Raw genomic sequence first — 12,524 nt, forward strand, 5'->3', positions numbered from 1 at the left:
TTAATTTCTTCATTTTTGAATCTTTTAACAGTATTTTTGTCAGAAATCATTTAATATGGCAACTTCTCTTTGATAATTCATATACTCAGCGCCTCTTTCTACCTCGATGTAATTTTGTTTTATAAAATTGTACATATGCTAATCCCATTATGGTAGTTTTTTTTCCGATTTTCGACAGTTTTTTGGTTTGTATTTTGGTTTTAATTGCTAGAAATAGTCTTTTTGTTCAATGTGAGGGACTATAGTTTCCTTTCAATAAAAATTCAATCATTTTTTGGCGTTAAGTTTCTGAAAAACACTTAAAACTTTTTCATAAATGCAGTCTTAACTTAAAAGTTCTTTGACCATGTTTTTGGAAAATGTTTCAATGTTTCGTATTTTTGAACTCTGCTTTTTCTTATTTTTTTGTTCTCCTCAGGAGGATAGATCTTTGTATCGGATGTCTACTTATTTTTTCTGTTTCTTGAATACCGAGCAATGAAATGTATTTGTTTTTCTTGAATTTTTAAATTGATTTCTTAACTTTCAAAAATCAAGAATGTCTTTTTGTTACGGTGTTCCTTACATTGTGCCCATATTCTTCACATTCTATTTATTATCATTCTAGCTTTGTCCTGGCACCTACATTTTTTTTCGGTATATTGTTTTTTCAGTTGTTAAAAATGAATGATTTCAGCTTTTTCTTAGAATTTCATCATTTCTTTTGTTTGCAATTGATTTCATTCAACATAAGGTAGTACTGAGTGTCTGATAGCAAGCCTTTTCCAAAAATTCTACTTATGACTATTTATATCAACTTTCTTCCGACCTTGGTATTAATTTAAAGGATTTTTTGCCTTTGAATGTTCTTCTGCTTATGTCTTTTCTATGATCAATTTAATTTTTGAATTAGCTTGAAATCATATTGTCTAGCATATGTACAACAAGGAACAACTCTGTGTTGTATTTTGTTTTAATTGCAGTAATAACAAGTGTAATTATAGGTGTTTTCTTTTCTCATTTTTAAAAGATTTAAAAGACTTAACTTAGTTTCTAAGATTATTATCTGCCGTTTGCTTTCGCGATCTTTTTCATATTAGAATCATTAATTATTTGAGGGCAATTGATAACCTTGTCAGCTTTTTCAGACTATCAGTTTTTTTACCATCTTAATTATTTCGGTTTTTTTAACGTAACCAAAAGTTTTCAATAATATTAAATTTTGCTGCATTTTGTTTCTCTTGGTGACAGTGGTTTAAGTTTCACCAATTTTTAGAGCAGACCTGGAGAGGCAATGAAATAATGGTTTAATACAAAAGGTAGTGGCTTCCGCTGCAATTACGGTTAGTGAAGTTTTGACACTTAAAGTCGCTTCCGGAATTCTTCCGGCTATGTTTTTGTTTCGTCGTCTGACGCTCTTTTTTCGTTTTACATATGTTCACACAGCAAAGCTGAAAAAGTCAAATTTTCGTAATGACTTCTTCCTCTCACTAACGGAATTTGCGCGCGTGACGTCATTTCTCACTCGCTTTAGCGAATGTTTTTTAGGTTATTTGCATGATTAGATTTTGATCATACGTGACTTACCTCACTCAATAAAATGACTTTTGCACTTTAAAACTTTTAAAGTTTAATTTGAATTTGTTTAAGGTCAAAGGAACTATGTGCAGTAAAGGTCCCTGGAGGCTTCTGTGGAATGAATTTTAACAAGCTTTATTCATTTATCGCTGAATGTTTTTTAGCCTAGGTTTTTTAAGCGGCGTCAATTTTTTTTCAATTTAGATCTGTATCTGTTTCTATCTCTATTATATGGCACACAGATCTATTCTTTCGCAGCTATTCCGGCAATCTGCCGGCTATTTTAGTCGTAATGTAGCCGTGTGTGTCTTGCTGTTTTATACAAAAATTTTGTTCGGCCATTTTGTGGAACATTTTACTCGCTTGAGTGGTATGACATTTCGAGTGACTTGATTTCGCTTGAATTCTTGATTTTTGTTTGATCGAAATTGTTCCGATTCAGAGTTTATGTGGCTATTTTATTTACTGGTAGTTTTCTGCTTAATGTGTAATAAACAGTGCGCAAAAATGGTCTTTTTCTCTTTCTGAAAATCTTAGTTTTGGTCTATAATATGCCATGGTAGCAAGCACGCACCATTTGAAGCCTGTTAGTGAACTAATTCAAGATAGTGTCCTCCGATGGTTATAATTAAGCCGTCGTTCGATAGTGATTTGTCCAATGTTAGTCGGTTTATTTTCTTATGGATAGCCCCGAAGCAATAGTGAGATATTATTATGGAGATATTATTAACTCATCATAGTTGTTGTGCTCAATCATCAAATTTTATTAACTAATTCCTCGTTTAGTTCTTTGTCTCCGTCAATGTTTCTGGCGACCATAACTTGTCCATTTTCATTGAATTCTGCTGTGTTGTAGTCGAGTTCGTTTGCGTACGTCATTTGGAATTCTTTTGCGTCAGCATCTAGATCTGTTGTTTGAGTGATAAATTTGTTCACATTTTCATTATTTTTTGCTAAAATTTGGCACAATTTTGCTAATATAATTTAAAATAAGTTAAAATTTTTAACGGTAGAGTGTTGTTGTTATCGTTAGAGATAGAATAGCGTTGCTGAATTGTTTTAGTGAAGTTTTTTGGCTAAAATTTTAAAATTCGAACTGTTTTCATCAAAAATGGCACAAAATATGCTTTTTTTTGGTACACTTTGTTAAAGTTTGCCAGACGTAGTGACCTAGAAACCTTTAGACAGACTCCCTAATCTCCAAAAAAGCGCTAGTTGCAATAATGAGCCGTATGAACGTCTTCTGGAATTAAAATCTTGCCTTTTTTTGCAGATTTAAGTCGATAATTATATAAAATTTATCGTTTCTTTTTTTATTTGAAGAATTTCAGTCAACAATTGGTCTAATTTGCAAATACTTGGGTGGTTTGTTAGGCGCGCAAAAAAAGCAGGCGCGCGACAAAATAGGTTTTTCATTATCATGGATTCTTAGAATCAGAAAAATTTTATTTTTTTTTGGTGCTGCCTTTTTTCAAAATGTTCTGCTTTTGTTTTTTTAATGTTAATTACTGACAAAATTTTTTATTCACGGCTCCATTAACGAGAGCTCCAATTTACATAAAGTTGAGGCCGAATGTAGATACAGTTTGTTTTCAGAGAACCAAAGGGTTTTTATGGCTTTGAAGAAGAGATTTAGTAAACTTTAACTGAATTCTTGTGTTTTGCCTTCAATTGTTTTTTTGCAGTCTGATTGCTAAATCTATATATTCAAATGTCCCAATTGCTTCTTCATTAGCTGTAAGTGAACCAAAAAAATTCTTTCGGTTGTTAGCTATTGTATTTTGTGAATGAATATATTTGTTTTAAGGAAATTTCTGTGATTTTTGGGTCTTGTCAATTTTTTATATTATTTTAGTCAACATGTTGCTTATTCTCAGTAAGTACAGGTCAAAATTTTTCCACATAGAGTACAAACTTATTTTGTGACCGATTGTTTTAACAGAAGGTTCTCTTACTTTTGGTACCAAGAGTTTTCATACAAAGTTTTTTTGTATAATTGCCCATTTTTGTTGTTTTTGTGTCTCTGGTAAATTGTCACATTACTTAACAATCTAGCTGAAAAAAAGATTTACAACATTTGGAACTGAACATATTTTTTGTTTTCATAACATATGTTTTAACGGCTGCGACAGCGTTCTCGTGCAGAGTTTGGTGGAGTTTTTTTATTTTTGCACTCTATTTGTTGTTAATTTTTGTTGTCATATGCCAAATATTGAGTAATTAAAGATCTCATCGGCCAACTATAAGTAAATGAACTTAATAATTGATATCAGTAAATAGCTAATGGTTTTATTGACTTTCGAAGTAAATTTCTAAAAATGAAAAAATAGTATTCTTCAATTTATACCTTTTTGTTCTGGTTTGCGTTTTTTTTCGTATTATACAACGTTGTATCATTTTCGTAACTTAGCCTCGTTATTTAGAGCTCTTTTTTAACGATATGTTGAACCAAACAATAATTTTTCAGTTGTTTAAACGTTTTTAATGATTTCTTCAGGGCTTAGACAATTTCTTTCATAAGAATTTTGAGAAATTTAGATAATTTTCAGTTTTTGTCGTTGCTTTTGGTGTCACTTTGTGGTAGTGGTTTTGAAAAAGACATCAATATAATCAAAGGAGACGCTCTTCATACGGTTTTATTTTCCCCAAATGGTATTTTCTTTGACACCCAGTTTTCATAAAATATTCGTAAATTTTGCATATTGGCCCCCTTTTTGTAGTTTTTGTTTTCTTTTCACAGTATCACACTAACGGGATTCACTTGACGTATAAATGGTGTCACAAAAAACGCAAACAAAGATTTTTAATGTTGTTACTGATCAGCTTAATATTTAATTGGCTGGGACATCGTTTTCGTGCATATTTTTTCGTGCAAATTTTTGCCTTTTTGCCTGTGTTTTTGTTCTTTTTGTAGTCGTATGACTTATCCGGGATAATGAAGGGTTTCAGTCGCTCTCTATGTAGGTATAAAAGAGCCTCTCAACGATTGCTTTTGAAGCATAATGTTTCGAATCAGTTCGAAGTTAATTCTTTTTAAAAAGAGCAATGTTTTTATAAACTTTGCTTCTTTTGCTCATTTCTTGTCGACTTGTTACCAAGTCGCATTGCGGAAAAGTACTATATCTTATTCTAATGAAGTACCGGGTAATCTTCTTTGTATAAGTTTAATCTGATGCCATTTTAATTTGGTTATTAATGGTTTTCAAAAAATGTACACGGAGTTCTGGTCGTAATTAATATTTGTATCTATTTGATTTTTATCGCCGTCTTTTCTGGTTTTCATATTATGGTAGGCACAGTTCTCACAGGCCCTCTAAGGTAGATTGTTTTATTCTTTTAGTAGTTTGTTGAACGATATGTTGATATGTTTATTTTTTTTATCTCTTCCTCATTTGGTAGACAATTATGTGAAAAATGTAGATCTGCGGGGTCGGAATTTAATGTGCGAACGCACATTACCGAGTCTCCTTGTTTGATAAAGCTTCAATTTTGAAAATATTTACTTACCGAATATCAATTGAGTGCATCTGAAACGGTGTCTCAAACTTCAGTGAGGTAATTTTTTAGGATTCAAGTCATGGAAATTTTCATCCGAATCATCTATTTTTCACAGGGTTTTTCCGTCTTGTATCATATAACAATTACACTCTGAATGTAACCCTCAGAATTCTAAAAATTCAGTTATTCCTTGCCTTTATCAGTCACAATGAAGGTCAGGGACGTCTATCCGGGCTATTTTCATACAATCTGTCAACTATAATTCTACGATGTCTCCTTTTGGTTGAATGAGAAATTTATTCACAGAAGGCTCCGTTGTATAAGACCGTCCAAAGAGTTAACGGGTTAAAGCTTGGATAGTCCAATTAGTTTTACTTATCTAGTTTTCTAAATTTTCAGCCTTGCGTACTGAATGCATTCAGTTTTGTCTACGGTGTGAAATTTTTAGAAGTAACATAAGAAGAAACATCTTAGCGACTACAAATAGCTACATCAAATTGTCGAAAACATGAATATTTATTGAGGGCAGCAGGCAGAGACGCGAAATATGTGCACTTAGTTTGTGGGTTTCACTCTTTTGGAAAATTGAGCTTTGTGGACTCAGAAGTGATAGATATTTTCAAAATTGGTTAAAATTTGTATCGTGGACAATAGTGTCCAGCACGGTGAAAAATAGTTGGTTTTGCATCGAAATGTACGATCTTATAAGTGATGAACAAAAGGATAGCCGGCATTTTTATTGTTTTTCTATCTTTTTTTGCTCCCTATAGAATGATCGCGGTTATCAGTTTTAACGCTTTCTGTTATAGGAGGCAGCCCGCATCAAAGAAGCACTGGAGCGTCAAGCACCTTTCTTAAATCTGATTGCCTCAACATCAGAGGGACGACAACACATGTCCTCCTCACGACGCAGAACTACAAGAGTTCAACCTACTGCATCACCTTCGCAACCTGAAATCCCATCGAGACGTGTGGAAAGCTCAGGGCGTCCCGCCGGTGAGACGCGGAGTGAAGATCCAAACAGAAGTTTTCTGGTTAATGAGGAGTCCAATTTGAATCCGCCTGAAAGTCTATCAGGATTGTCAGTTGACGGAACAGAGGAATCCACTGCAACTTCATCGGTACGTGAAACAACTTTTCAATTCCTATTCGGGCTAATTTGTTTTATGGCATATCTTTCTTACGTTATGCAGGTCTAATTTATTAAATCATGAGCATCCATTAAGTAAATATAAAATGTTTCTATTGATCATTGCCATGCGACCCCCCATCAGAGCTCCGTTGAAACAAGTTGAAATATTTTTTCATTCATTGTTATCATCCTGATTGACCTCGTAAATGCAAAGTGTCTCTTTTCATTTAGGAATTTGTTAGCAACATCTCATTTTAAGAGTAAGATATTGTTCTGACTGAATAACTTGTTTGTTCCAATATATTTGATTTTCGTAAAGTGAATTTGAAATTGCTCAAAATTTAGTACCCAATTTTTAATACAATAAAATGATTTTTGGGTTTTTCTGTGTTTAAAACAAAAGGAATTAGTCACTTTGTGTGTGGTATAAAAACATTTTAAAACATTCTTTGGGATCAAACTTGTAAAATGCTATGCTTGGGAATAGGATTGTTCTGACTGATATCTTTTGTACATAATTTGGATATTGTTTCAGCTGAGAATTCTTCTTGAAAAATAGTTCTATGATATCTGGATAATCAAGACCAAGTTATCAATTTTCGTACACGATCAAGATACCTTTGAGTCGAATATTGTATAGAAGTCTGGTTTGAAGTTGGCATGGAAACTCAGTAGTGTGTTGGAGAAATTGATAACTATTAATTTTTATTCAATCATGGCTTAGCTACCGAATCAAATCATTGTTACTATCACGTGTGTTTATTTTCATCATTGACAATTTTGCGGGAGTTTTCAAAGACACGATCTTGTTGGTATCAGTCCCCCTCGTTTGTTACCAATAAGATCGTGTCTTTGAAAACTCACGCAAAGTTGTCAATGATGAAAATAAACACACGTGATAGTAACAATGATTTGATTCGGTAGCTAAGCCATGATTGAATAAAATTAATAGTTATCAATTTCTCCAACACACTACTGAGTTTCCATGACACGATCTTGTTGGCAACAGAAGTAAAGCTCACTGCAAACAGAAATATTAGAATTTATCCAATTCACTATTTGAAATTCAATTTCGCTTCCTTAGCACTACTATAGAGAATGTAGGTCTATATGACTCATGAGTATTTAAAGAGCATGTCAAAAAGATAACAAAAGGCTTGTTCGCTTATGCCCTCGCACAAAGCGTATCGCAGCGATACAGCTCCTTTATTATTTTTGGAACTGATAGCCTAGGGGAGCTACTTTTTTCCGACCACGCACATAGTGGGGGAGGCAGTATATGCTCAGGAGGATCTTATACAGTTTTTGCTTCAGTTTTGGCGTTTCGAGTAATTTTTTCCCGTTGAATTTTTGCGGTTTGCGTGACTTAAATTTTTCCTCATTCACTTTTTTTTGTCAGGTGAACTCAATGGTCGGCAGCTTACTACTAAAAATCAGATAACAATCGTGCTGAATTTGCTGTTATTTTTCCACTTTAAGTTAATAGTGTTTTATAGACTTTCTGTGTTTAAGATAGTAACAGCCAGAGCCAACCCGTTGCCTGCGCTCAATAGAAATTCGTTCGGAGTAGTGTGTTCTTTCGGTCTTTTGATCGCTTTCTGAAATGGCTTTCTAAATTCATTCCGCTTTGTTTTTAAGTCAAAGCAATTTGTTCAGTAAAAGCAATTTTTTTGAATTGTGGTTCAGGGTTTTTCGTGTTGTTTTATATATCAAAGAGGTTTAATTGTTTTGGTGTTTGAGTGATCATTTTGATTAGACGGAAAGAGGAAGTTGAGGCAAAAAGGAAAGTGTTTTGTGAGGTATATTTTCCTATTAATTTTCAAGGTTTTTGTTTGGTGTAGAAAATTTTTCGAATTGCTGCTCAGCAAATTGCTGTTTCACAATTGGCTATCTTTGAAGTAGTTTTTCTCAGTTGTCCTTGAGCTTTTGTTGACATATTTTGTTTTATACTAGTCAAGATTTTCACGCTTCATTTCTAGTTTATATCACTCATTGTTTAAACTAAGTTTATTTCAGATTTCGTAGCGTTTTATGAATTAATATTTACAGTCAATGTCAAGAAAGTTAAATCAATAGAAGAGGGATAAGACAATGCTTTTCTAATCATCTTTCACAATCTAAATTTTTAAGAATGGGTTTCTCTCTTCATCTGATTTGAGATTTCTGAGCTAATGATGATTATAATTGTTTCAAAACATCACTTGTCTTTGAGAATTTCCTTGAGCTGATTCTGATTGGTTTGACAATTTGGTCACCAGATTTTGAAAGTTCCTTTTTTCTTCGGACTCTTAACTCTGATATCAAATTGAATATGTTATGTTGGTAGCCCCTTTTTATTTGCTCTCCTACGAAGTTTGAAGCAATAAATGTAAACGTGTGTCTTTCTATTCAAAGTTTTTGCTGGACGGTTTTGGCTTTATATTAATTTTTGCGCCTCTGACTTTGGGTTTTGAGTAATCTAACTTTCTCCTGATTTACAATTTTATGCATATGAGCTCAATTGGTTTACTAATAAAAGTAAAATGAAAATCTCTGCAATTAGTTTCGCTTTTTCTCTTCAAATATCAATAGTGGGGTATAATGACACGGCATTTGAGTTATATGAGGGACTTTTGTTACATGCTACCTGCTCCAAACTGCTCCAGGCTACCTCTTCCCTCCAACTGGTCATACGCAACAATCTCCGATATTAGTCAGTTTATTTTACTTCGAGGAATCAATCTTTTTACTATAGCCGTCAGCCTCTCAACGGCTATTATTTAGGCGCTCTCCTTTTTTTTTAATTCGCTTTACTTTTTGATCACGTTTTTCGTTTTACATAAGTCAAGAATTCCACATTTGATTTCTGTCTGACTTCATTCGCCGTTTCAACTGAATGGATGTTAACTTCTTTCACGCATTCAATTACGCAATGGTGAATACTGTCAATGTCAAAAGATCAAAAGAGACGGGATAAACCGATAAAGCCCGGTCATTAAGTCATTGAGAATCAGGTTATCAAAGTCCATTTGAGTTTTTGCTAGCTGGCATTGGTATTAAGCTTATTAGCTATCAGCTTAGAAGCTGAATTAAGTATAATTTTATAATCCAACTGAAAGAGCACGCCAAATTGGAACACTTTTGACACTAAAAAAAAAAAACAGAAAAAAATCGGTCAATTTATCTGCTTTCTTCTATTTCCACCCCGATGTGCGATATGCATCAATTGCGTGAACGGTGGCTATTTTCCGGCAATCTGCCGGCTATGTTTCTCTCATTTTGTCCAAATTTCTGAATTTGAAAATTTATCAATATGAATTTTTTTTGTTAATTAATTTATTTTTTGTCCAATTTGATTTCCAGCCATTACTTTTATCATTGTGGGGGGACCGATTTTTGACTAATTGGTCCTCCTTGTTTGCGCTTCCGATAATCTATTTGTAATTAGAAAGTTTTTCTAATTTTTCAACACTTGAAAATTTAATTGTTAAAAATTCACCTAACATTAATCTGTCAAAAATGTTTGAATTTTATCTGTAATATAAGATCACGACATGACCATATGGGATCAACCAGGCGAAACAGCTGAATTTTAATTAATTTGAACAACTGTGTAAGAAATAAAATTTAGCTGACTTTCACGTTTGACTTCTGACTTACCTCACTCATCGTTTCAGCTGAATGGAATTTGAATTCTTTCACTTTTCACCCAATGAATTACTTTTAATTTTTGATATGTAGTTCAGAATTTTGCTGTTGTTTACTGTTTCCCATTTAATCTTTTTGTTTACCAAATTGCTGTTTTGAAATTTCTGTTCTTAATTTTGATTTGTTTTGCATTAGAGGAATTTTCACTCACTCTTAAATACCGCTTATCACTCGCTGTTTCAACTCAGTTAAGTTCAGATTTCACATCATTTTGGAAATATTAATTAAAGTCAAAATCAAAAATCAAAATGAAATCATGAAAAGCAAGAAAGTGCAATAAACCAATTTGAATTTTTACTTTAATCAGTTATCGAGAATCTTATTTTTATAGAATTGGTGTTTTTTCAATCACTTTGATTTCTGTTAGCTAATTATGATAATAATTGTTTCACATTATCAGTTATCTTTGTGAGAGCTTCTCTGAGCGGGTTTTGATTTTCGACAAATACTTTAGTCATCAGATTTTGACGGTTCCCGTTTTTCGTAGGATTGTTATCTCTGGTTTGAAACTTGGATGTTATAATGATCGCCCCTTTTTAAATGCTCTCGAACAAAGTTGAAAGCAATTATCGTAAAAGTTTCTCTTTTTACGCAAAATATGCTTGACAGTTTTCTTCGATGACATTCTCTCGAGATTTCACTTCTCTGCAATTTTTAGAGTGATTTTGCGCGCGTTCAGAAATTGTGCTTTTGCTAAAATAAAACCCACTCTGAGTGATGAAAATACATAGCCTGTGTAGCGTAGTGGTGAATGTCACCGCCACTCATCCGAGGAGTCGCGAGTTCGAAACCTTTTTGCACAGTAAAAGTTCGTCTAGCCTCGTCTATTGTTCATCCGATTTTAGTCGGTTTATGTTAAACATTCATTTTTCTTTTTCATTAGCCGCTTCAGCTTCTCAGCTGGCTGTTATAGCGCTCCTATTTTTACAATTCAAACAATTTGAATTGTATTAGGAAGCTGTCTTTTTATGATGTGTTCACACATTTTATGGTTTTTGAAGTCAAATTGGTGTAGTGATTTTGGTCACGCCGAAACAGGAAATGGAGCGGAAGAGCGAGTGGTTTTGGGACGTAAAATTATTTCGCTCTAATTTTAAATCGGATTAATGAAAACAGCGTTTGAACAAAAGTTCGTTTTCTCGCTAGTGGTTGTTTGCTCACATGCGGCAATTTCACTTTGATTTTTACTATTTCAATTTTTTGGATCTGATTTTGTATAAATGGTTTTCCCAATCCTTTCCAAACATTCATACGTTCATGCTAGACCTAGTTTTTCCTAACATCCAAACATTCATACGTTCATGCTAGACCTAGTTTTTTCTCTAGTCGTTTTTTCACATGCGGCATTTTGACATTGATTTTGTTTATTTTTTAGAATTTTTTTACCACATTTTTCTAGAAGTGGTTTTTCCATTTCACTCATAGTCCGTTCTAGGTTTAGTTTTTTTTGTTTACTCAATGAAAATTCTTTGAATTGCGCGTCAGCACTTGTCCTGCTATGTTTTCTATTTAGTCGAGTAAAAATTTTTGATACTAGCCCTGTGTGGTTTTACTACAAAACAGGTTTGTGTTCAGCTCCCAAATGATATCAGAATGGTTCGCACCTTTAAATTATTTTTACAAAAATCTTTTTTTCACTAGTTTTCTTTCAATCGCAATCTTAGTTAGGGAATCAACAACGGCTATTTTCCGGCAATCTGCCGGGTAGTTTGATTTCATTGAAGAGCACGATGGAGCTGATCTCCACCAATCATTAGTTCTTTGTTTTTGCTAGTTACAAATTCCGCTGGGAAAACGGTGACGTTTAATTGAAGAAATTAACTTATTAGAGACTTAAATTAACTATGTGAGACTTAAATTAACTATGTTCTTGCATCTAAGTAAAGTACAAATTTCAATTTGTCTTTCCTTAAATCAAACACAGGTCAATGATAAAAAGTTTGCAGTAGTCACCAAGCCTAGTCATTCGATAAGTAAGACACTTAAGTTGTTTGTTTTACCGGAATAACTTCCAAAAAATGAGAGAAATTATCTTGTATTGCCGTATTCTACATTTTCAATCAAAATTTCCTTGTGTATTCTAGCTGACAAAATAGAATTATGGCCGATTTACATAAGAGGTAGGATACAGGGCCTGGTTGTCTGAGTTTATTTCGTCAGCTGATTGGAATTCAATTCTTTTATTCAATGAAATACTTTAAATTTTCTATTTGTAATTCTGAGTTGTGCTGTTGTTTACTGTTTCCCAATTGGTCTTTTGATGTTTCCCTAAATGCTGTTTTGAAATTTTTTTTGCCAATTTTGCTTTAGCCTTTGTTGGCAGTTTTTCGTTTTGCATTGGTCAGGATTTTCACTCTCTTATATCCCGCTTATATCACTCACTGTATATCACTCTGTTTCAACTCAGTTAAGTTCCCATTTCACTTCATTTTGGAATGATCCATTAAAGTCAAAATCCAAAATCAAAATGAAATCATGAAAAGCAAAAAAGCGCAATAAAGCAATTTGAGTTTTTACTTGAATCAGTCGTCGAAAGTCTTATTTTTATAGAATTGGTGTTTTTTGAATCATTTTGATTTCTGTTAGCTAATTATGATAATAATTGTTTCACATTATCAGTTAGCTTTGAGAGAGCTTCACTGAGCGGGTT

At 33.2% G+C, this 12,524-nt stretch overlaps 1 protein-coding gene across 1 annotated transcript in view; it reads left to right on the forward strand.

The window, feature by feature from the left end:
* Positions 1 to 12,524, forward strand: part of LOC142344398 (PH-interacting protein-like) — a 105,413-nt gene that overhangs the window by 35,494 nt on the left and 57,395 nt on the right. The window contains exon 17 of the mRNA XM_075396010.1: positions 5,865 to 6,176. Within this exon, the coding sequence (XP_075252125.1) occupies positions 5,865 to 6,176 (312 nt within the window). The remainder of the gene's footprint in view (positions 1 to 5,864; positions 6,177 to 12,524) is intronic.

This window comes from Convolutriloba macropyga, chromosome 8, assembly GCF_964194025.1.
Source record: "Convolutriloba macropyga chromosome 8, txConMacr16.3, whole genome shotgun sequence".
In the NCBI taxonomy this organism is placed as follows: domain Eukaryota; kingdom Metazoa; phylum Xenacoelomorpha; order Acoela; family Convolutidae; genus Convolutriloba; species Convolutriloba macropyga.